At 33.6% G+C, this 27588-nt stretch overlaps 1 protein-coding gene across 7 annotated transcripts in view; it reads right to left on the reverse strand.

Moving 5' to 3' along the window:
* Nucleotides 1-27588, reverse strand: part of LOC100371867 (uncharacterized) — an 82281-nt gene that overhangs the window by 16509 nt on the left and 38184 nt on the right. For 5 of the 7 annotated variants that reach the window (XM_085499766.1, XM_085499768.1, XM_085499765.1 and 2 more), the window contains exons 4-20: nt 21985-22068; nt 18601-18833; nt 17133-17233; nt 16165-16274; nt 15249-15925; nt 14686-14740; nt 13197-14075; nt 12685-12854; nt 12338-12546; nt 11958-12092; nt 11075-11229; nt 10404-10602; nt 8872-9015; nt 6972-7052; nt 5935-6084; nt 2200-2301; nt 182-317 (exon numbers count right to left, since the gene is read on the reverse strand). In XM_085499766.1, coding sequence (XP_085355892.1) covers nt 182-317; nt 2200-2301; nt 5935-6084; nt 6972-7052; nt 8872-9015; nt 10404-10602; nt 11075-11229; nt 11958-12092; nt 12338-12546; nt 12685-12854; nt 13197-14075; nt 14686-14740; nt 15249-15925; nt 16165-16274; nt 17133-17233; nt 18601-18833; nt 21985-22068 — 3620 coding nt within the window. The remainder of the gene's footprint in view (nt 1-181; nt 318-2199; nt 2302-5934; nt 6085-6971; nt 7053-8871; nt 9016-10403; nt 10603-11074; nt 11230-11957; nt 12093-12337; nt 12547-12684; nt 12855-13196; nt 14076-14685; nt 14741-15248; nt 15926-16164; nt 16275-17132; nt 17234-18600; nt 18834-21984; nt 22069-27588) is intronic. The other 2 variants (XM_085499763.1, XM_085499767.1) reach the window with 2 other exon arrangements.

The following is a 27588-nucleotide window of genomic DNA, read 5'->3' on the forward strand; positions in this document are numbered from 1 at the left end:
AAATTATGTTACTTTGTCACAATTTGTTAGTGATTTACTGTGAATCTGAAGGAAGTCTATTATGTATCTTGTGAAATAATCCCAGTGCCACAACAGGGGTAAATATAACTGTCATTATTTTAGTTTTTGTTTTTATAAATTCATTTCATAGAATTTCAACAGCATCCTGATTTAGCATTACCTTCTACTGCTAATTCTCGAACTTGTTCCATTTCCGCTTGTAGAGCATTTTTCTGCCGTGATAAATCATCAATGATAACCTGTGCTTGATTCAGTTCTTTTTCTAACTTAATCTTTGCTCTCATGGATTCCTGTGACTAACAGAACACAAGTCATTGAAAATGACACAGTCCCCGTTAAGTTCTCTTTGTGCTCGTCATATTAAAGCGGAGGGGTTGTCGCGAGCATGTCCTTGAAACTTGAGTTCCAAGTGGCATATACAACAGATTGTTTATTTACATCAAAACACGTGTTTCGTGTCATAGTAATATGGCCAAAATAAAAACAGTCGTTATTCAGCCATCTTTGATCTGATTATGAAACACACTGATATGTATGATGTATGTGCCAAATACGAATGAAAATGGTACATATATTGTGGAAATATAGTAGTAAGGCCAAAAAGTCAGATGGCTGTCAATCAGCCATCCTTGACCAGATTTTGAAACGAATTGTCATGGACATGCATCCTAACATGTATAAAGTACATGTATGTGCCAAATTTGAATGAAAACTGACAGAGCACGTCCAAGATATTGCATAAAAAAACAAAAACAAGATGCCTGCCAGTCGACCATCTTTGATCCAATTGCAAAATAAATCGTCATGGACATGTATCCTAACATGTATAATCTATGTACCAAGTTTGAATGACAACTGACAAAGCATGTCCAAAATACAACATTTTCAAAAAACAAGATGGCTGCCAGTCGGCCATTTTGAATTGAATCGCTAAACCACTGCATGTGCATATGTCCCACATAAGGTACTAGGCACATGCAAAGAATGAACGGAATCGGTCCACAGGATTCTGAAATATGACGTTGGATAGACTGACACACGGACAGACGGACACACAGACGGTCGGACAGACAAACTCAGGAACTCACGGACGGTCGGGGACATGTATCCTAACATGTATGATCTATGTACTAAATTTGAATGAAAACTGACAAAGCATGTCCAAAATACGACATTTTCAAAAAACAAGATGGCTGCCAGACGGCCATCTTTGATCCAATTGTGAAATAAATCATCATGGACATGTATCCTAACATGTATAATCTATGTACCAAGTTTGAATGAAAACTGACAAAGCATGTCCAAAATACAACATTTTCAAAAAACAAGATGGCTGCCAGTCGGCCATTTTTAATCGAATCGCTAAACCACTGCATGTGCATATGTCCCACATAAAGTACTAGGCACATGCAAAGAATGAACAGAATCGGTCCAAGGGATTCTGAGATATGACTCCGGACGGACGCACGGATGCACGGACACATGGACGGACGGAGACCGAATTATAAGTCCCCGTTTTCGGACTTCGTCCGAACGGGGACTAATAAGATGGTTGAAAATATTAGATCATAAAAATTGAAAAAAAGAAGTACTGAAACATATTGACTATCAACAGAATAAACCTGTTATTGATAAGAGAGTACAGTATGACTTTATCAAAACAAAAACACAAGACACAATTCAACAAGCCATGCATGGCACAGCCCCTCTTGATTATCAAATTTAAGATATATAGTTTTGCTTATAGTAATATAGTTTGAACATAAACATGTCAGAGATATGGATCCAGAAGCTGATGCTTGGTTATAATTAAGATGACTGACATTCAGTCATCTAATCGTATCCAATCGTCAAATGAGTAGTTTTCCACATTGAGAGATATTGCTCTTGAACAGCATTAATTAAAACAAAATTGCCACCAGTCGGCCATTTTGAATCAGATCGTCAAACCAATCTACATGTATCTGTATATCTATGTCAATCAGTTAAAGCATGTTGAAAATATGGCACTAGAACTGCATTAATTAAAACAAAATTGCCACCAGTCGGCCATTTTGAATCAGATCATCAAACCAATCTACATGTATCTGTATATCTATGTCAATCAGTTAAAGCATGTTGAAAATATGGCACTAGAACTGCATTCATTAAAACAAAAACGCTGCCAATATAACTTACAGGAGACTTGTTTCTTCTCTCAGCTTCATCCTGCATCTTAGTTCTAAGAATTGTGATTTCATGTTCTAACTTCATATTTTCATTTGTTATAGTCTCTAGCTCCTGCGTAAAATATACAACAGAGAAATAGAATGACAACAAATCCATGCATCAACTAAAAGAGCTGTACTGGCGACCAGCCCTCGTAAAACAACAATCATCATCAGAATGTTTTGTCCCCAATTTGTTTTGTACGTGAATGAAACTGAAACCATCACTTGGCATCCTCATTAGGTCTGTGGCTTACTCGTTAAGTAATTAAAAGGTTGACCTCCTTTTTAGGTGTTCATCTTAGCTTTCTTCCTACCACTCACAGCCAACAACAACAATGTTATTGGCAATTGATCAACTTAAATTTGTTATTGTTACAGCATTTGGGGATTTCAAGTGAAAAACTGTGAAAGCATTAAGTGGATCACACACAGTATTACGATATTAAAGTCAGTAATGACACTCTGTAGAAATACATGCAGGCACTGAATGGAGTATATTAGACAAAGGAGGGATCTTTACACCAAATACACAGTCATGCAAAGTTAAAGTCAGTTAAATGAACTGTCAAAACTAGGCTAAGTCAAAGAAGCGATAGACAGAGAATAAGATTGGGCAGTCAGGGACTGCTGACGATAATTTATTTCATAAACCGGCGCTTGGTTGGCGCATGCGCAGAAGCCACCATATCCAATAAAACAGATGATTAAATTGCCAAGGTTTTTGCAATATGTTTTTATTTTATTGTTTTTCACAAAACCCAAATAACAATATAGGCTCAGTATAGTAATTTTTAGTACCATACATGTGTCAAACTTCAATAAAATGGTGTTTTTTGAACCATTTACTGTTGGTGTCTATGGTAAAAAGTCAGAACATATTTCATAATTTACTTTGGTTATCTAATTATGTTATTTAGTATAAATTGTTCCAAGAATGTCCATTTTTGCAGACAAAAATATTTTGAACTTGATAAAAACAAAAAATGTGATCCAAAGGCATTCATGATGAGACCATTTTGAAACTAAAAATTAAAACTAATAAATTTTTCACCTTTATCTCTTAGCTTAAATGTCCATTAAATAATGTCCTTAACCAATTTTCCAAAAGAGATTATTTGCTGATATATAGTTTTACTGTCTAATAATTTGTCTCTTAGTATTGAATTTAATATAGGCATTGAATTTCCTTTATATTTCGTGGTGATATGTCATTTCTAAAACAATTATTAGACACATTTTGTTCATTACAAACAAAAATAATACTGTAATTTAATTTTCACTGCTACAAAATGTTGTGATTTCCACAACTCACAAAATTTGTTGCAAAATTAAAGTTACTGTAGTTTTAAGTGTGAGATTAACTACAAAAAAACAAAAAAAAACTAGCATTCAGTGCAAAAAAAAAACACTCCACACATCATTACATATATACAAATCTCATTTACATTAGAAATGAGCTTGATCCAAAAAAGTTGATGCAAAATCTGAAAAATAAGGCGGTTTAGAAGATGATTTTACCCAAGTATCAGTTTGTAAATTTTGGAACAGGAAACTACTTCAAAAACTTCAATCAATATTTCCAAAATTGAACTAAATATATCAGGGAAAACATTCTCGATAGTATGTTTTATTTATTCTAATCAGTGATACAAAGTTTCTGACACAGGTTTTCTTTTCATCCAAACTATTATACGAAAATCAAAGAAAGCTTAGAAAGAACTCCCGTGTGCTGAGAGTATTGAAGACATAGTAAAAATTAATTCAAAATTACTTGTACTTGAGATATTGATGGAATAGCTGAAAACTAATTATGTAAATCAGGTAACTGATATGAACAGATTTAAGTGTAAAACTAATAAGGTCTGCACAATGTACCTAGTTTCATTGAAATGTGATTAGAACCCAAAAAATATTAATTATTATGCTAATTAGAGAGTTAATATGAACAGATTTTAACCCAAAATTAATCAGGCTGTCTATTGTCCTAGAGCATTTATGTACCAAGTTTTATTCAAATGTGATGATCAATACTTGAGATATCAGTATTAATTAATTATGTTAATTAAGTGATTAAGAAGCATACATATTTACCAAAAACTAATATGGTGTATAGTCCTAGGTTCATTGAAATGTGATGGGTACTCTTTAAAAGTTTCATTGAAATTCAATGAGTGGTTTGTAGACATCAGTGCAACAGCCACAGAACAGCAAAAAATTAACTAATTATGCAAATTAGGTAATTAATAGGCACAATTATTTATTCCAAAATTAATCAGGTCTCTGCATAGTCCTAGAAAATGTCGCAAGTCTCATTGAAATGTGATGATTAGTACTTGAGATATCAGGTGAAAAGCTGAAAATTAACTAATTATGCTCATAAGGTGATTAATATGCACAAATATTTACCCAAAAACTAATTAGGTCTCCGCACAGTCCTCAAGTAACTATGTACCAAGTTTCATTGAAATGTAATCATTACTACTCGAAATATCAAAAGCTGAAAATTAATTAATTATGCAAATTAGGTAATTAATATGTACTGATATTACCCTAAACACTACCAGGTCTGTGCAGTGTCATATGACATCTATGTACCAAGTTTTATTGAAATGTTATGATTAATACTTGAGATATCAGTGGAAAAGCCGAAAATTGATTAATCATTATGTAAATTAGGTAATTAAAAATATTAACAAATTTTTACCCAAAACTAATCAAATCTGCGCATTAGTTCAGAGCATCCATGTGCCAAGTTTCATTGAAATCCAATGAGTGGTTCTTCAAATATCAGTGGAACAGTCATGGAACAGCTTGAAATCAGTTAATTATCATTCAAATTAGATAATTAATATTCATAGATTTTTACCCAAAACTAATCAAATCTGCGCACTAGTTCAGAGCATTCATGTGCCAAGTTTCATCAAAATCCAATGAGTGGTTCTTCAGATATCAGTGGAACTTTATTTTAGCTGGAATTAATTTTCGCTGAAAGATGTTTTGGGTGTTTTGTATGGAATTTATTTTCACTGATTTTTGATAAGTTGAATGTAAAATATCGGGAAAAATTGTATATTCGCTGGATTTTATTTTCACTGAATCATTCCTTCAGCAAAAAAAAACAAAAATAAAGTAATTTACAGTATGGATTGAACAATGACATGCTGTTTGTGCAGAGAAATGGATGCAGTGCAAAGAAGAGCATCAAAGTATCTTTACTAGACCTAGTCAGAAATAATAGTGAATCATCAAAATTGGGGACAGTAGACAAATATTATTTTGCAGCATATCACCATGGAAACAAACGTAAAACTAATTTCCAATCTTTCTTGACATGAACATCTCACGAAATTTGACATTGTGATTCACTTAATATATTGTTATCTTACTTATACTTGTATATTTATGTGGTTACATATACATACAGTATGTTGCACATGTAACAACATAAATACAGTATGTTGCACATGTAACAACATAAATACAGTATGTTGCACATGTAACAACATAAATACATAGATAAACCATAGGAATTCAGAAATATTTAGACTGTGAATGTTTGTCGGTTGAGAATACAGATACCGCATACACCAATGTTAAATAAATCTCAGCCAGGAAAGAAAGATAGATTGTTATTGTGGGCATTCAAAAACAAATCAACACTTGTACAAGCGAGTAACAAATTTGAGTTAAATGCATCACATACCTTACTACCATCAGCCAACATGGCTCGTACTTTGACAAGCTCTTTTTCCAGTACTATTCTTTGTTTTTCTATTTCATGATATTCTGTAGGATTATCTCTATACTGATCTAAATGCTTGTTAATCCTTTCAAGGCCCTTCTCAATTTTATCCTGAAAAAGAATTTTTTTTTTAAAGAAACATGTTATAATGTTTGTGTATGACGTTTGTTTTTGCTTTAAATACTGTAAAATATGTCTTTTTCGCGAGCATGTCTTTTTCACGAATTTAGCGAGAGAACTGATTCGCTAATTCAAAATGTCACTAATGACTTTTTATCAATTCAAAATGGTCGCCAAACAAAGAAATCAACAATGACAAAAGAGATTCGCAAAATCAACATTTTGCTATTACCTCATTTTACCACAATTCACTAAAATTGCATGCCGCTTTTTCAACATGTTTTACAGTACAGTTCCCTGCATGACATACATTGTATCACTGTGAATAGTATATATACTGGTAGTGCAACAAAAACAATATTCCATGTCTGGGATAAGAATGTGTGCCACTATCCTGGCACATACAGATAATTTTACAGTTAAATTTCCCAAATTGGTACTCATTTGTGAATGAAAATCAGTGAGTGGTTTTGGCCTGCCCACTGAGTTTATGGCACACACACCCATGGTACGTATAGTAAGCAAATAACACCGAATAAACGGCAAGGTAAAGACTATGTCTAATTATAGTAAACACGTACTGCGTGCGCGACTCGAACCGGCGCTCGCGTACGGCACCTAATCACCTAGCTTCACGCCACTACACGTCTTCCCCTCGACCACCGGGCATCCCCAAAAAAGGATGCTTAATAACCGAGCTTATTACGTGCAGAGAACATGAAACCCGTCCACGGTACGTATAGGTACTTTTGACTTTCTTTGAAGTTCAACCTCTAATCGAAACTCGCAAGCTATCAATCATGGGTTTTGGTCCACAAGATATGAACTTGAATGGTGCATTTCAGCCCTAAAAGTATTGAGATTTAGCAACCACTTACCATATCTTCTCGAAGCCCACTCACGTAAGTAGAACAGTCTTGCAATTTCCTATCTAAATCATACAATCGTTGAAGCTTTTCCTAAAACAATCAAAATCCAACAACAACTGCTTTACTGTTTTAAAAAGTGTGCTTTTCTGTATACAAGTGACATAATTCAGAGAGAAGACAGCAGTAACAGTAGTAATTGAAGTTAATTGTGAGTGGTTATAATCAAGTTTAGTTGTTTTTTCTGGATCAACTGTGAATTGAATGTGGGGTTACTGTGTGTGAATAGTTAAACTGCTGTGAATGGGTAAATAGTTCTACGGGATTGCAGAAGAGGTTTTTGCCCTTAAAGGTGGAGAAGTATAAAACAACAAAACAAAAGTAGACAAACCCAGAACTGATCACCAAAAATCATGGCAAGCCAAGAGAAAGATGAAAGTCATGCAAAAAAATACTTGATTTTGAAATAGCCAAATATTAAAAAGAAGAACGGGTCACTACTAATTATGTTAAATTGCATTGTCGACAAAATGTTGTTTTAAGCCTTTGGCATGGCAAGTAGTATGTGTACTGTAATAAATGTAACAGCTACGATATTCGCAAAATATCTATCTGCCTTGCCAGCAATGGAACATCGCCATGCAGTTCCATGGTTCTGGTATTGATTGAATTTTCAGAATTCATCAAGTCACCGAATAAGATGCAGGATTCTCAGTTTGATGACAGAAGATAATAATATTTGATAAATTTCTATTTAGAATTGGTTTGAAATGCACTCAAGAATCTAGACTGACAAAGTCCGGACTTCTTTTTTATTTTACAAAAAGAAATAACGCATCTGCATCTGCGAGCATTTGATTAATTATTCATGATGGGTGTGTGAAAGTAAACATGACTGTTTAAAGGTTGACTCGATTCAACTGCACAGATGGACACTTTCTAAGTGCTTACTGAAAACAAGTCGATTTAAATGTCCAATGTGTATAAGTAGTCTTTCAAAATCGCCAGGACCTCAGAAGTGAAAGGTCACGTACATTAACATAGATAGGATATGACGTATACAGCTGCATTCGTTGTCAATGCTAGTCAACAACTTTTAATTACCATAATCACCGGAGTGATTCCGCTCCGGTTTTCACTCCAACGCAGGGAATCGCCTGCAGATGCGTCCAGTCAGGATTTCTTTCACAGTCATGCTAGTTTTTAGGATCACGTTAAAAAGGCTAAATTGACAATTATATTTTTTTGTAAAACAAAAAAAAAGTCCTGACTTTGCCAGTCTATCAAAAGTCTTGCACTGTATCCTGTATAACCATTAGAAGGACTCTGAGCAACAGAATTTGAAATATCAAAAATTATGCATTTCCTAGGTTAGTTGGATTTAGCGTACCCGAAGCAGAATCTGAACAGGAATGCCTGACTGGATTTATTGGAGAGAAGACAATAACTGGCATAATACATCAGTTTCCATTTATTATTACTCACGAATACGTTAACTTTCAGATTTTATTTTTTAACAAGTTACTCAAAATTAAAAGAGCTTTCAAATTGCCGACAATACAACTATAAACACACTAACTGCCTGAACTCCAAGAAATACACTCATTTTTTTTTTTTTGCCGCAAAAGTGTATTAAACAAGTGCTTCTGAAGCATTCATTTATTAAAGTATGAGTAATAACAAAATAATTATAATTAAAATATTTAATTATGATTTGAAAGACGACATTTTGTTTGAAGAATTTTTCGTAACCTTCTCAGAATGGCCAATCATTAAGGAAACAAACTAAAGTAAATTGCAAATAAATTTCATCGAGCCTTGCTAAATTCCACCTTTCTGTATCCCACCTGATTATTTGATTAAATTGTAAGTAAGACCAATGATAATACTCCGGGATTAGTATTATTATTACCTCTAAATCTCTATCATCTTTTGTTTCCAATTTTTTAAGTTCAGCTTCATGGTCATGCACCAGCTTATCCTCTTGGAGTTTTCGCGAAAACTCTATTAGTCTCTTTGGAGGGGTGTATTGGTCGCCACGCAACTGATATTGATACTACAAATCAAAAGAATACACACAAATTGGAGGGAAAAAAACATACAAATCAGGAAAAAGGGTTGGGAATGAAAACAAAGTAGATGGAAATAAATATAAAGTAAAATCATAAATAACGTTTTGTCTTTTTAGTTAAAAAAAAAGATTTTAAATATAAATTCAAAGTGAATTATACTAAAAATTCAAAAACATTGATTTTATCCATGGTGCATATACGTCTATAGGATGTTTCAGAAAACATAATCATGTGTTTATTTATTAACAGTTTATATTGGTTATAAGAAATATGATGATGCAAGATTAGTTTGTTAAATCAAATTAATTTAAGCATTAATAATTGTTAGCTTGAATCCCAAAGTGGGACATGGATGACAGCAAGTGCCATACAAGAGTAATACACAGTAAAATAAGACATTCACTTGTACTGCAAAAATAAAAATAAATAAATTAAACATCGCCCTCTATGGTACAAGCAATAAGATCATACAAAGCACCTTACATACATACATGTACTGTGAAACACTTCATTTTAGCTGGAATTAATTTTTACTGAAAAGAATTTTCGGGTTTTTTTTTATATGGAAGTTATTTTCATTGATTTTTGGCAAGTTGGATGTCAAATATAGAAAAAAAGGTATATTCACTAGATTTTATTTTCACCGAATCATCACTTCAGCAAAAATAAAGTATTTTACAGTATCCTGTTTGACACTGGTCAATAATGATGGCTGTGCTTGCGCACACCAAAACAGACAGTAGGGATTTCTAGCAGGACAGAATGAATTTTTCCAGGAGGGATTTCTCGCAGGACAACGAGGATTTCTTGCAGGATGGCAGGAATTTCTTGCAGGACAGAAGAGATTTTTTTTAGCAGGACTGTAAGGATACAGCACACGATTATTGGGAGTCAACTTTTTAGTTGAATAAAGGCATAATCATGCAAGTCAACCAATTTTTCATTATTTCACGAGGGGAGGAACAAACTCAAATCAAAGCAAACACACAAAAATGCAAAAGTTACGATGCTGGTTATCCATGTATCATTTTAAAGGGCGAGAACTGGGCCATATAACAGATACAAATTTACATATGTATATACATAATATTTATATTTTTTGATGCATGATTCTGAACTCAAACCCAATTATTATTGCACCCTTTCTAGCCAAATATTAGATAATCTATATTCTCAGACACCCCATTGCCCTATGTGGGCAATTCTCAGAATTTCTTTCTGTTAATGGAGATGGCTGTTGCACTGAAAAACATTGCATTTTGCAAATGACTGTTTATATGATAATATTTCCTTCAGGAACTACTAATTGTATTGCCAAAAAACGTGACACACACATCAGCAGAAGAATTCAGCACTAAAAGAACCCCCCTACCTTGTATAATTCTTGTACAACCATAGCATTCTCTCCTCCATACAGACTTCCCATTTTGACTAAATTGTCCACCAAATTAATCAGCGGCCTACTGACATCAAGGCGTTTTTCAATTTCATCATTTTCCTTTTTCATTTCCTCATACTTCCTCTGGTGCTCAAATAATTCCTGTTGGGTTCTTCTAAAGTCATCATTGTACCTATCGACAAATAACATACCCAGTTATATGCCGGTAATATAGTCACACATATGAAACACACATTCTGATTGGTTGAAATTGTAAACTAAAAAAAAATTTACAGCAAATTCAACCTTGTATATCATGGATAAATTTTGACAGTTAACAGAATGTTAATTAGTTTTATCATTCTTTTTATATTGATTCTCAAGTATTCCTTCAACATGTCCAGATAAACTGGGCAGCGTTGTATATGTGTTATAAGAAGTGCATTCACAAATGTATATGCTGTGTTCAAAAAAGTTTACACACCGGTTGATGTAATAACAGAAGCCTTCAAAACTTGTACATACATGTACTCTGGAGAGACCCTGTGTACATATTGCCAGTGATATTGGTGCCTTGTGTTGAAGCATGTGTAATAGCAATGTTTTTTACTGAACAAATACAGTGTATTCCTGCTGAACAACCAAGTTAAATATATGATACTCACTGTTTTCTATAAGATTGGCTATTTCCTGTGGGACCATGTGGATGTGCTAATATATCTTTCTCCAGTTCTATCTGCTGCTTCAATATATCTTTAGATTTTTCCATACCAGCATAATTTCGTCTTAACTGAATTAACAATAACACTAATTCCTCGTGCTGAAATAAACAATATTTATGTTACTGTTACACCCATGAACCATCATCTTGTTGTTTTCAAAATGTTTTTTTTTCATACATATAACTATTAATATCATGTTCTAAGGCATTTACATTTAAAGAAGATAATATTTATTATTCTACATCTGTCACCGTAATGCCATAAGTTACAGCATGTCGTAATTTTGCAGTATTTTACAGAGTATTTTCATTCTACCATATTAGGAAATGCAAATTCCAAATTTGGAATGATTACGCGCATAAGTGACCTCTAATAATAAAAACAAACATGGCTGCCACCAGGGTTTGAGCGGACTCCACACAAAGAAGTTTGCTGATTCTGTTCTAAACTTTTTGAATTTCGGCATTCCCATGATGTATCTTTGGAAGGCGAAGATGTAGAATAATAAGGTTATTACGAGAATACCTCAAAGTATGCACTCAGACAGTACGCCGTCGCACCAACCTCCGCTGGCGTTGGTCGATACTGCTGCTGTACTGTCTTTGTGCGTACTTTGAGGTATCCTATCCTATAATAACCTCATATTATACTGCACACATGTAGATCCCTTCAAATGAATCACTTGAAGTGCCTCAGTTGTCACACAATGCACATTTCATATTACACATACATGTACCATGTGTATTACAGCGTTCCCATACAGAATACGGTGTGGTGTGACAACTGTATTAGTTTATTGTATCAAATAAATAGTTTCAGGACTCACTGTTTTGCCCATGAGATCACCAGCTGATATACTAAGTCTTAATCTATGCCCATTCATTGTCATTAATTCGGGTGGTTTCTTTGACAATTTCTTCATGCGACCACCACCACCACCACCACCACTTCCAGGTGGGGGCTAGAAAGCAATAAGTATATTATTGGTGAGAAAAATTTGAGCAAATATAGAGGAAACATGTGAGAAAACTTAAGAACACAAAGTTGGTACATGCCACCTGCAAAAAATATAATCAAATAGAAAATATACATGTATTCCCCATATAGAAAAGAACAGCTGACACTAAACCCAACCTGCCACCGACACACAATGGAATATACCATCTGTGATAATAATTCCTTTTCTATGTATTTCACAAAGTATACCTTTGTATCCATGCGTCTCATTACTTTATCTACAAGATCTTCAGCCTGATTTCTGTATTGCTGTGGTTGCTGGTGGTATCCTGTCTCTAAGTCCATGACATCAGTTAGATTTCTAGACTTGCGTTCAATGTCTTCTAAACTTCTACTGCTTTGTGATCTGTAAGTGTGTTCTTGTGTTCCTCTAGGTGAATACTGTGATCGATTGGGACCTGTAACAAAGAGTTTTTTTAGCAGTTATTGATAGCAAACTCAAAGGAATATGACATTTTAGTTGATTGCCAACCAGGAGAGATATGAATGGGTGGCCCACCATGGTTTTCATGTAAAACTATGTGGAAAAGACTTACTTAATGCATGAGGCGATTCCTCCTGATGGGTGTATAGGTGTCTACTATCTACTGCCCTCTCCGACTGCTGATGAGATGGATATACTTGTCTTTCTGCAGAGTAATTTGGATGGGATCGATCTGTGGCATCAGTTTCCGAGTAATAACCTGATGGTGCCTTGTTAGGTGACCTGCAGTAATTAGTACATTATATCTCATATTATTTTCAATTTCAACACAAATGCTAGACTCTCAGAAAGTTTAAAACTAGGTGTTTCAGAAAGTAATTTTTACCAAATTGACACATTACACATGTAGGGGCACGTCTTGTCACACTGTTCAGGAGAGTCACAATAATTAGCCCAAAGCACAGTTTTCTGATCGTCGTTTTCACAAGTGACGGTTGTCAGACAGTGAAAATGCCTGGATGATTGCTCCTGAAAAGTGTCAATAACATGATACGCTGCAAGTGGTATCTAAAAAAGATTAAAAACAATGAATTTAGCTCACTTTATTTAAAATGCTGTACTCACCTATAATGACCATTCTGCTGTCTATGCTGTTGTTGAGGAGCAGGTCGTTTATCAGAAAATATATTGAATGTGTAAGGACTTTGTATGACAGTCCTCTGTTCTGTTCCCACACCTACTGGGCTCTGAAGAAATGAACGCTGCTCAGGGGACTTGCCTGGTTGCTGATAAGTGTTTGTTTCTGGAAACCGAAACACAAGCGGCTCCATTTCTTTCTTTTTCTGCAGATTTCTAAACTGTTCCTCATTTCTAAGCCTCTCATCCTCTTTATGTTTTCTGCTATAGTCATTCGGAAGAGGAGGTCGATGCGGTGTTGTGTTGGTGTTTTGAGGTGGTGTTGACTTATACTGTGTTGTGGTGTCCCTCCTTGCATAATCATTTACAGTGGTAGTTTTTTGGACTGGTAATGACTGTGTGGAAGTCCTTAAGGCATCACTACTACTGCCTTCCCTTGTTTTAACCCAATCATGGAGTTTTCGCAATGACTCCTGTCTCTGCATTTCCCTTGGACTGGATGGACTCAATGATTCAGGACTATAGTACTGTTGCTGTTGTTGTTGTTGTTGAGAAGGACGAAGTGGCATGGTGTGGTACTTCTCAGCAGATCGGATTGGCTCCTGGCGAGGTTCTTGAACTGGATATGAACTCTGTGATGGCAAGGTACCATACTTGACAGAATGTGATCTATCATTAGGAGGTAGGTCAATTTGCTGTGATTCTGGAGTTTGATAGGATGCATTCCAGGGCATTGTGGGGTACCTGACAGCTGGGGATCTCTGGTAATGTGCTTTTGATGGCAGAGTATGGCTTTGGCTACGAGGGTGCATGTCACTTGAAGGAACAGAGCTTGGAGCACCACTGTTGCCAGAATCCAAACTATCTCTTTAAGAAACAAGATGAAACAAGATGTTAACATTTGAAATATTAAGTGGTTATAACATGTGGTATATATTTATATTTTTTCGAGCAAACAGTATGAGAAAAATATCAATATTGCTTCAGGCAATACCACTTGTTATCGCCTGTATTAACTGTGAATAAACTCTTTATCATACCTTCAACTCTATCTGGTGTAAAATCACAAAACTGATCACAAGAATGAAGACGATCAAAAAGAGTAATGTCTGGGAGCTGAGAGCACAGTGTGTGCATGTTCTTAATGATTACGCAAGTTTATACTACAAAATGACAGTCACAGTGGCTCATCAATACTGATGATGATGAACATTGTGGTGAAATATTATGAAAAACCCAATAACTGTTTACACTGTCAAGCTCTTTTGAATGCTGGAGTCTCTTTGTGCCTCATTTCACAAAATAAACCTGTACAGCTGAAATTAAGTCCACTGGTCTCAATGTACACCAAATTGTGCATCAAAATGTTGGCATACAAAAGATTGAAATGATATAAAAACACTGGAAGAAATCTTCTACAAATATATTTACAGTAAATACACAGTTAATGACAAAGAAATGAAATCGAGAAACAAACCTTGGCCTGAGTTCAGTGGAGTATACTCTCTGTTGAGGTCGCTGGGTCTCATTTCCTGGAAATAAAATTAGTATTTTCACTCATGAGTAATCAAGAAATATTACGTGCTATATAACTGATAATGAAAATTTTCTCTTTTATTCGATCTATTCACCGTTATTCTCAACATTATTTTTCAGCTGCAGATAAAATACGGTACATTCTCAGCTTTTTTTCTAGAAGAAAACTGCAAAAAGGAGTACTGCAATGCAGCGGCGCCACTAAGTGGGGGAGATAGGGTTCTCCCCATCAGGGTGTAGAGTTTTTGATAATTCTAAGTTAAAATGGAGCATTCTATGGCTTCCTTAGGGCCAAAATTACGATCAGACAGGTCACAGTTGAAAACTGTGGCCACATGTGATCCCAGGTCAATCAGAATTTTATGGCTGCCAGAGGATCTGCTCCCCAGGGTAAGGGGGCGCATGGCCATGGCATGAGGGCGCTGCGCCCCTGTTCTCTTGTTTAAAAAAATCCCTGCATTCTCAAAAGGACATGTTACACTAATAGCTTGAAGGTTTACATACCAGGCTGTCTTGATGGGTATGGATTAGGTGTTCGACTGTTCACATGGTCACCATGTGAAGGATCTCGTCTGTGTGGATGCTGTGTGTGATGTGATTCTATCCGATCAGGTCCAGAATGCGGTCGATTCTTATTTGGGGATTGACGACTACGAGATGAAAACGTCTTGAATCCAGCTTCATCATCATCTTCATCTGGAAATCTTTGATTCTGGTTATCTGGCCTTTGATGTGAATCAGGTGTTCGGGAATCATTATGCGGCCTCCTATCATCAGCTGGCGGCCTTCTCTCATCAGCTGGCGGCCTTCTCTCATCAGCTGGCGGCCTTCTGTCATCAGCTGGCGACCTGTACTGAGAATGGTCAGCTGGCGACCTATAACGAGGATCAACTGGGGAAGCAAACTTTTGATTCCTTGCAGGTGATCGGTACCTGGGCTCCTCAATAGGTGATCTATAATTATGATCAAGAGTCCTTGCCCTGGGATCATCACCGGGTGTTCTATTCCTTGAATCATTACCTGGAGATCTAAGGCTATTGTAACTGTCAGGTGCACCTCTTGGAAGAGAGCCACCATACTCATTGGTTACCCGGGGAAGAGTTCTAGATTTAAAACCAGCATCGTCCTCATCCTCCCTATAGCTACCATTTTCTGTTGGCGTTCTACTTTCAATTAACTCCCTAAATAGGTTGAAACATAAAACACAATGACTCCACAATGGACACTTTTTAAGCTGACACAAAAATAAAATATTATTGAAAAATATTAAAGTGCAGTTGTCATCGCGCAGTGCGTGTTTGAAATTCATGTAAATAAACAATGTATTTTACATGCATTTTATACGTCGCTATGAGTCCCATATCGAACAGAACGCAACACAACGACTATCGCTCTTTAGCTTGGTTCAAAATTTACATACCCAGAATCCCTTCGCAATACAGTTGCTAAGGTCAACGACTTTATCCATTTATTCATGTCATGTTCTGTTTCAGCATGAAAATGATATGTCATCATATTTGCATGCTCACACTGAAAAAATTAATAACATTATAAGTTACCCTTTAGTGTCAAGCCCTGATGCCATAATTCGCACAGAGTATCTGCATTCTAACTTATTAGAAATAAGAATTCCATACTAGGAAATAAGAATTCCATATTAGGAAATAAGAATTCCATATTAGGAAATAAGAATTCCATATTAGGAAATAAGAATTCCATGTTAGTAAATACAACTAAGTTCACAACAAAAAATAATAATTATATAATTTTCACCACCTACACAGTAGACTAGATCCTTGCCTTCTAAACCAAACGGTTGATACAAAATTATTAGAAAAGGTATATACATTGTATAATCATAAAGAACAAGATCTGTTATGCATTAATACACCCATTGTAGTACTGTATTCATACATTAGTGTGTGGCATCCTCATGCATGTAATACCCTTATTTTCATAGTTTGTTATTTATTCTTGAATATTGAAAAACAAATCATTTTTGCAATATACTTATACAGTTTTTAATGAAATTTAAATCCTAGCTAAAACAATCTACAAATATCATTGATTTTTTTTTTCCAACTAAGATTTGTTTGTAACTCAGTAGCATCAACACACATTGAAAATCCCAGTGAATAATTAATCCCTTTACAGTATATGTATTTTATAAATATTTTACTGTAAACGTATAACCTTTTTGGTGGCATTTAATTTCTCTATTTTGTGAACATTCACTGGGTTTCAATAATTTAGAGAAAAAATGATTTCTATTGAAATTTGTAATGTTCTCATGGATTTCACTTAGCAGTTTTTACTTACATGTTTCAGTAAAAATATTACAATTAAATTCTAGAGAATACAAAATGAAGATATACAGTTGAAACTAACCTTGAATGCATATTTTTTATGAACCTTATCTTCTTGTATAACAGGACTAATAGTATAGCTTGGCAAGAGAACTGACATCAAAATATTCTCCTCCTCAGGACCTGTAGATAAACACAACTACACTTAAAGTGACACTGTCATCAAAACTCATCTGGGCATATCTGTTCAATTTGTGTGCATATTTTTGTGTTTTTTCTATCCTCTGTCTAGTCTGTATCTACATCACGCACACTAAGCAGTTCATTCAGATGGCTGTGGCTGTGAAGCTGCAAAGTGATAACTAGTACTTTAATATCAGATAAAAACCTGAAATTATTATTAATCACGACTTTAATTTGGTGAACTACACACTGTAGCTTGCATTTATTTGCCTTTCTGTAAATGCACACTAAGTTTGCAGCCAATCAAAACTGCTTGCTATGCAAGATTCAATCTCCCAGGCAGAGTTCTATTTCTAAGAATATATCTCTGCCACCATGTAATATTATGCTCGTCGTCACAGTGTTCCTACCGGTACTTTCAAAGACGTCCACAAAAACATTGCCATGCAAGTGTTTGATTTTCAAACCCGACGAATGTGTACACAGATTGTTTACAGATTCTAATTAAACTTTAATGACAATTATCAATAATTTAACACAAATTTTGCTGTTGTCCTATAAAACAGCTACATCCATACTATGACCTAATTGTTCAATCATTGAATCACAAAGATTGCCATTTACTGTGGGTGCATGGTCATAATAATTGATATTTTGATAACATACAATAAATTTTTTGTGCAATATGAACTGAATAATATATATATATAAACAAACTTGGTTCTTTTTCTCATATTGCCTGTATGCATGTGACATCACTATGCTCTAAAACGTCTGGCAAAACAGGCTCGTGTAGTCAGTGTAGTAAACTTGGACTGCCAATTGCAGGCAATTTGAATTTTTTTGATTCAGTAAAAATCAAATCTAGTGAATAAACCTTTTTCTCTATATTTTACATTCAACTCATCAAAAATCAGTGAAAATAAACTCCATAAAAATAGCAGAAATGCCTTTTCAGTAAAAAATAATTCCTGTTAAAATAAAGTTTTTTACTGTATCACATATTGTTGAAGGCCGATTTCATGTGCCCAATGAAATATTCAGTAAATAAACTTTTAGGATTTCAATTTGAATAGAAAACAAAGAGTGAACACACTTCCTGTACATGGAATGCCTTTCATAAAAGACTCATGTTGGACAAAAATAAAAACAAAAGCTGAAACCACAAATGTTCTACCACAGAGGGCGCTAAACAATTATTATCAAATGTTGAAAGACACAAAAGCATTTCTATCACACACAGGAATGTGTAATCTACTTATGTCAATAATTTAAAAAATGTAAGAGTTCTCCAGACAGAAAATCCAGATGCTGTAAAATGTATACAAATGCGCACTTAAACAATTCATAATATTTTCAATACTTACTTTTATATACAAATAAGCAAAAATCTGACAAAACACACCATCTCTTTCTCCATGTCTTCAACCCACTACTGTCCTGTTTATACAGCCACCCACGTACAGTCACATTAGACTTGTCTCTCCGCTTCACAGCAGGGGCTGCCTTCTTAGGCACAGTTTTCTTGACAAAATTTGGTTTCTCCATGTCAGTATTGGTGGAAAATGAGCTTACACTCAGCTGGTCTTTCTTTGGGGACCTTTATGGGAATTAAACAAAGAAACATTGTTGATGTGTTGTATTTAAATTTAAGTTAAGTAATAGTATTAAGTTAATGGAAGTATACAAACAAATCCTCTGATTTAAAACCCACAAATGTCAACAGTGAACCAGCAGTCTCGATCTTCTGTGATGTTCAAGAATTGTTAGGTACATGCTAATTTCATTTCTGTTGTAGGTATTATACAGTTTCCAAAACAAAAATTCAGTATCATATTTGCTCAATTCGAAACACATTCCCTTACACAGATGTGAAAACCCACCTATTGCTTCTTAACCAATCAGAATGCTTCATTGTGGAACTTTATATATACTACATGTATATAGCTTTTTCTCCTAGTTCTCATAAATTATATATAGATTATGTACTGAGGGTAATGTCAAAGATGAAACATTGACCAAATAAACAATAAAGGCTAGGTTCAAACTCAAAGCTCACACAACAGGTGAGGAGATAGAAATGCTGCTTATTGGGCTATGTATTTGAAACATATCGGTCATTGGCTTAAGAGCTATCCTCAGGAAATCCTAGCATTTTCTCCACAAAGACCAAAAACTCTCAGAAAATGGTACTTTGGGATGGTTGTTGAGACTCCCCTGAACAGTGTAACAAGATTAGCCCTACGTGTGTAACATATATAAATTTGGTTGTTCGGGATTACTTCAAAGTTGAGTTTGTGTTGTTTTCTCGAATTTTCACCGGCTCAACCGGCGTTCCATAGCAGCGCGCACAGAGCCCATAGAAATGCATGTACAGTGGTGCGCGTCTTAGCAACGTGGAACGTCTGGTGACGTAGCTCAGCCCTCGAGGATAAGATGTTTTTAGTTACATCATGAATATTGATCATTATGCAAATCTTACATATAATAAATAAATGAATTTTATGAGAACAATGACTTTAACATTAATAAACACACATACTTTTACTAATGCAATATGTAATGAACACTTTTTATAAAATATTGCACTTAAAAATAGGGGCATGGTCCCATTTCCATCACAACAATTACATGTAGAATTGATGACAGGAAATACAAAATGACTTCAAAAGTACAACAATTTCACAAAACTGTACATCTATAGATGGTTTGGGGTTTTTAAGTCAGAAAAGCCTCTTCAAGATATAAAGTCCTTCCACAATAAAACATCTTGGTCTGTCAGCCTTTATATCCCAGAAGAGCCCTTGTACTTAAGTTTAGCTTTATCTTGTACTTGAAAAGTCTATACTCATGATCAAAATGAATCATTTTTCAATAATCCAGCATAAAATAAATACAATATCTTTACGTGTTTATGTGAATTTCTAATATATGCATATTTATTGTGCCCATCTTTGCTTGTCCCATTATTTTAAACAACAATGAATCCCCCATAGTGCCATATTGGATGAGAAGAAGAGTCTATGGCAAAGATAATGTGTGAGGTGAAGCCAAACAAACACATTATCATGCCTTGACCCTTCTCTTATAAATCACCGGCATCAGAATTAAACAAATTTAGTTTTGGGGCTTTTTGTTAAAATGAATTTACTGGCGAGTAGAGTTTACATTATGTAAATTCTGATAGTAGTGATTTATAACATAAAATAGAACCCATCATTTATTCCCTAAATATTAAAATAATTAAAATAATCACCAGTGAAAAATAACGTTCTTATATTAGTTTATAAGTTTAATATGCAAGATTACAAATCCAATAGAATTGTGGGTAAAGTAACACACTGTTAAGAGATTATAGCTATTTCAACAGGCACGTGAAAAAATGTCAAAATAACTCTTACCAATAACGTGGTATAACATGCACTGAGGTTTTAAATGGTATATTTATTTACTTATAACACATTGTAATTCAGGGATTCGCCTTCACAACCTCTTTTATTAAATCTCCTAGCTTCCGAAAAAAAAACAAAAAGCTATTTGTTCAAGCACGGATTCAGGTATGCAGACGAAGTGAGATTCTACCGCAACAAAGCATGCTTTCAAAGCAACGTTATATTTAACTGAATAGAGCCTAATCTCTCATTTGAAGAGAACAAAAATAGCAATCAGCGTCATACAGAAAACATGTGACAACAACAAACAGAGCTTTCTTTTAAAAATAGAAATATGCTGTCGTTATTTCCATCAGTACTACCTAGTGGTATAACTTAATTTGCTGGACACAATGGTGGAATTGTTGTAGACTCAGAAGAAGAAATATATACTGTAATATTTGTGATGGTAAAGTCAGGAACGAGATCAGCCGCCACAGCGCGAAATATTAAACGAATGAAACTGAAAGGCACTCGCATGTCAGTTTATTTATGTCATCAATGATTCTCATGTGTGAATATGTGTATAAGAATTCACAGACAAATTTGATACATGTAGCTATTTCTGTGGTGAACTTTGACACTGTGATCACAACAGGTCAAGGAAAGGTCAAATAAATTAGCCTACATATATATGTACATGGTCATAGAGAAGGAAACTTACGATTGAAAAATAAGTTTTTATTTGATACATGTATATTGAATTAAAAATTTTCAGAGATCTTTCACTACTAAAATTAAAAATATGTACCGGTAAATAGTAAAATATGTATAATTTAAGAAGTATAAAAATACATGTATCATCAATATATGCTGTACATTATGTATTTAAAAAGTAACATGTAAAATGTACACTACCATTAGTATCATAGCTTTTGTTACAGGTTCATTACTAAAAGAAGAGGTACATGTACATACATTGTACTTATATCCACGTACACATGTGGGGCAAATTTTATTCAACGTGTGTAGCTGGTTGCTGAGTGTATTGACAGATGAATATAAATAATGTACAATGAAAGTATATTTTATAACAACAATGATGTAATAGGTATGACCACCTCAGCCATATTACACTGCACCATACACATGTTGTGATAATGGTGTCCCTTTAACTTTTGACCTTTAACCTTTTGAACACCAATATCAACTTTTATCATCTCAATGCCATTAAAAATTAATCTACAGAATTTTGTCTACGCTGATCAAGAAGTAGAAAATCCATTTGGTCCAAAGTTATAAAATAGAAATAATAGAAATGTACATAAAAATTGATGGCATTCAAAATGTACTCTTACAATGTTAACAAAAGATACCTACCTTTCTACAAGGTAATGTAAATCATCGGTTAATTCAGGTTGACCAGTGGATGGATGGTTAAATGTCGTCTTCCTTTCATTATGACTGCAACAAAACAATATCAAACCTTAGTCAGCAGCTGACATCAGGCAAACAGCAGATGGGCAGGGCAAACACAGCAAAACACAATCAATTGAATGAAAAATAACATAACAGACAGCAGAACAATAAGGGACATATAATTTTTATATCAGAAACTTTTTTTTTAAAAATGCTATTTGTTTACATAATTTATTTTTTTAGAAATGTTGTTCATTACCATGGTAACATATACATATTACAAATAATTGGGAATAATATACCTGACATTAATTTTCATATATGTATCAGAAAAATTTCTTAATAAATTTTGTTTACATTATTTTTCAGTTATTTCTTTTTAATAAATGTTGCTCATCACCATGACAACATATACAACTTACAAATAAATGAGATTAACCTATCTCACATCATAATTTGCATCTGAAATTGTGTACGATATTTACTTAAAACAGACAACTTTAAATTTAACACTCAACATATGTGATCTTATTTGACGCCCATCTATTACGTAGTTATATTTAGTATTAAGGTCAGCCAGGAGAATTATATTCAAAACATTATAATTATAGCATATAATAAATGCTTCTGCAATGAATGACTGTTATGACAAGATAATAACTGCCATTTTTGATAAAATAGTATTGTTTCTATGGCAACAATTCATATCTTTGTGAATTCAACTTCATCAACAAGGCAAAGTTCTGTATTTATTTTCGCTAGTGTTTAATTTCACTATTTTGAAGGACGATGGTCGTCACATCGTATGTGTTCGAAATTTCATGTAAATAAACAATGTATTTTACACGTGTTGTATACGTTGCTATGAGTCCCATATCGAACAGGACGCAGTGCAACAACCACTGCCCTTAAATGTTTTGTGCATATTTCCTAGGTTTTTATATTCACAAATTTGCCATGGAAATAATGAGTTTGACTGTTTTTTTATATTTTCAATTAGATTTAATTTACTCATACCAGATTTAACTCATCTGGGAAAAAAGCAAAATTAAAACCCAGTACCATAATTGGCACATGTATATTGCTAAATGATAGAATTTAGTTTGAATATCATCAAGCAGTAATTACTGGCTACATAAAATATACATGTACCAGCTACAACTTTTACACCCTTTCCCCTGAAAAAAACACACACACCCAGACTTCCTTTGAATGCTTTTCACTCAAATGCAGAATGAACGGGTGGTGGTCAGTATGCTAATTACAATTCTTCAGTGAATGCCGGGAGCGTGTCATATTTCTATAGCAACGTTATAATCTACTTCCAAAGTAGCTTTTTAGCCTGCCACACCCCAAAGATCACTGTATTTTACAACCATATTGTGTACATGGCACTGGTTTTGATACTACAGTATATTTACCAGTTAAATCTGATAAAAACGAGTAAAAAGTTCTCAATATATTGCAGTAATATGGACACAGTCAGCTGTAGATTAATATTCAAGATAATCATCCAAGTAAAAACAAGAATTAAAAGAGCAAAAATGAAAATATTAACTCTCAAGGCAGTGACTCAACAAAACTGAAAAAACATTCCTGACTGTTTAATAAGACTTGTCAGAAATCTAAAAACAGCCAACAGTGTGGTATGCATGACTAACAACAAATATTTGTTGGTAAAGTGCAAAGTTTACATGTGGGATCCAACATGTAAAGTCCATGAGAAGGAATATATTAAGGAATATATTCAGAGAATGAGAGACAATCAGCAGCAATCAGTGCAAACCCTCGCTGTCAAAAGATTTAATTCAGTTTAATAATTTTAAAATTACCTGGTACACAAAACAAAAAAACATTCTCATCACTTTATAATAATAACGTGAAGAAATGGGTTTGTAGTGTCACTGTGGGGAATATAAGTTTCCACTTTCATGATCTATGTAATTGCATTGATAGGGACAATATTTCAAAAAGGCTGCTGGTAATTTTGCTGTGTTTTTATTCACTGTTTTGATGAAAAAACGATGCTATTAAGGCTGTTTGTCAGCAACTAACCTTACATGTAATTTACCGGAGCAATTCCACTCAATTTGAAGTGTAAAATAACTGTGAATCACCTGTGTGTTCTCAATACATGCATTCATTCTTTATAGAGGCTATCAACAAGTACATTGAAAAAAATACTTCTAAAATCTCAAAAGTATTGGTACAACATTACTTTAACAATAGCTTTGAGGCCATTGTAATCACTAGGGTGACCAGAATACAATAGGTATTCTCATGGCCGTTATACCAGACAATCTATTTAGAGAGATATACAGTTCATTGTTGTTTATTTAGAATATACCACAGCACAGTATGCTAGTAAAAAGAACATTAACCCCATTGCTATATACTGAATTACCAACAATGCACATGAATCAAGATTTTACTAAAACTCACTACAAGAGAATCAATTATATAATTAGCAAAATCTCTAGTTTCAAATAAAAGCTGGTACAATATAACCATTTTTTGAGAAATATTCAAATGTGTACTTTATTTTCCTGACTAACCTTCGTTAAAGAGCGACTGTTGTTGTGCCACATTATGTTCAATCTGCGTTCAATAGACTATACAAAAATGCTTCAAATACATTATTTACATGAAATTCAAACGACAACGACCACCATCACCCTTCAATTATAGTAAAATGCACAAGAATCCCAATCAAACAAGATCCATTAACAACATTACATATGCATTTCCGGCCAATGAATTTATTAACTCCGCATAATTGCTTTCAGGACAGCACATACATTGCAATCCGCACAGTTCACTTCTGTACGTGTTCTCTAGACATTAATTTATTTTTCAATTTAAAACTCAGACAGGATATTCAGCATCATTCAATATAAATGCAATACATCAGTAAAACATCTGCAGGACTCTAAAGGGCATAGTATAGAATAGAAATAATAAGATATTTAGGCTATGATATTTGTAAATAATTATGCTCTGTACAAAGTTTACACTTAATTACATACATCAACAATCAAAAAAAAAATGCAACATTTGAAATTGATGCAATACACTGCCACAAGCTTCAAAAGACCAGCAAACTTAATTTTCAAACCAGCGAATAAAAATGTATTTTATATAAAAAAAAATTATTAAAAAGTTAATAATTTATATGTAATCAAATCATATAGAGATGTCTACATCACACACCAAGGAAAGAGCATGCAAATGTTCAATACAGATAATGGACGGTGTACAGAATGTATGGTTATAGTACATGTATAATGTAAAAAATAGTTTTGGTTTAGACATGCAATGTTCAGTTTAGACATGTTTATTTAATTTAATTTCTACAATGCATACACTAGTCTTTTATGCCATGAAATCAGACTGAGTACAACTTTCCATACAATAATGAACTAATACTCTGCTACACTGCCAGGCAAAAAGGCAGTGACCTAGTTTTCAGAATAATCAGACCAGCTGTTGTTGTTGTTGAGGAAATAAAACAACAAAAGCACAGTTTGATCACGTATATTCAAAACATGAACTGAGTGACACAAGTCTGTACAATTTGTCAGATTTTTAACAAGACTTTTTACAGTTCATTTTTCACAGTAATCAAAAAATTGTCTGTAATTAATAATGACAGCAACATATAAATATAGTAATGGGATTAGATTTACATCAGGCAGATTACTTGTAAGATTAGAATATTTCATTGAATGAAAAATATTTTCAATATAATAAACATTTGGAAGTAGATAAAAATAAAATTTTACAAGGGCAGCATGAGAAAGACATTATACATTATAAATATATAACTGGTATCAATACAAATCAATATTATAATTACAATTTATATTTTGTCTGTTGAGAAATGAACTTTAAAATTTAATTTAAAATATTATTAAGACATTTTATGACATTGTATATATAATAGACTAGAATCAGTCAATTGACTGCTAACTTTATAAATACTATGATATGAAGATTCTAAGGTCAAACAAGGTCATGTGCATTGAAGCAGAAAGGCAAATACCAAACTTAATTGTAAAAACCAAATCTAGTGTTAAATCTACAGACACTTGACAAAACTGTTAATTGGATTAGGATTATTAAAAGAAGGACAGTAAAATGATTTGAAGTGGAGGGGCCAACTGTACTTTATCTATCAGAGTTCAATCGCACATTAACACAAGAAGAAAAACAAAATCTGTGATGAACTATATTAAGGCAATATCATTTGTAATATTACAAGGAAGATGCTGTACCATTCATTCCTATGGAATTCATTTGTGAAGTATCACATTTTATGCATACATTAATCGATGAAATAAAGTCTCATACATGTATTATGCATTTTTTATTGCAGAGTCACACAGAGAGTCAGTCCTATCATACACATTGTGTGGAATGCAAACAACACTGATCAACTGGATGAAAAGCAGCTTGACAAATTTCATATTTATTAATTATTCATCCATCTAAAGATTAATCACTGTGCAACACTTTGGGCAACTCTTTCAGATTATTAAACATACATGCAATCATATATAAAAACCAAAAACAGATAACTAAGACTCTCCCCAGCTGACGCAACAGAAATGATCATCTAGCACACAGCCAGTACAACTAGAAGACAACAAGGTAACCTTATACTATTCTATGTCAATATTTCCTGTAGCAAACCGGAATTCATAATAAAAAAGAATTGTATCTATTTATCTTAATTTTAACATTTTTTCAATTAAATGTTTCATGTTGAATTTTTAAGATTTAGTAATTATGCAATGTAATTTACCCAACAAAACATTCATGTCAACCCAGACATGCAGCAAAATCAGATGACCGACCTTTGACCTCCAACAATTTAATAAAGTAATATTGGTCTCCACTACATGCACTAGCTACAAAGTATGAATCTAATCCAGCTTATGTTACCGGACAATTTGATGTCTACGTCAAACACAATAATTTCAAATTCCCTTCAAACTACAACTTTCCAAAAATTTCCAAATGAAAATATAAAGATATAAAATAAAAGCATTTCATTGAATGATAAACATTTTTAATATAATAAATATTTCAAAGTAGATAAAAATAAAATTTAACAAGGGCAGCATGAGAAAGACAGTATAAATATACATGTATAACTGGTATCAAACAAATCAATATTATAGTTACAAATTATTTTGTGTCTGTTGAAAAATGCACTTTTAAATTTGATCAGAATATTATTAAGACATTTTATGACATTGTAAATATAATAGACTAGAATCAGTCAATTGACTGCTAACTTCATATACTATGATATGAAGATTCTAAGGTCAAACAAGGTCAATATAAAGATATAAAATAAAAGCATAACACAACTAAATTTTGTAACATGAGAAGGAATGTAATTTCCATAAGATTGCGTGTCATGTTGATGATTAAATTAAGTTTCATAACAAATTAAAATTACTGGGATGAATATTTGATAACGTTAGATTTATACATATTTTTTTTCATTTCTTTGGGGCTTAAACTGTGGAAAAGAAATTGCAATCTGAGATATCTTAC

Source organism: Saccoglossus kowalevskii, chromosome 1, assembly GCF_978046115.1.
Source record: "Saccoglossus kowalevskii chromosome 1, keSacKowa6.1, whole genome shotgun sequence".
NCBI classification, from domain to species: domain Eukaryota; kingdom Metazoa; phylum Hemichordata; class Enteropneusta; family Harrimaniidae; genus Saccoglossus; species Saccoglossus kowalevskii.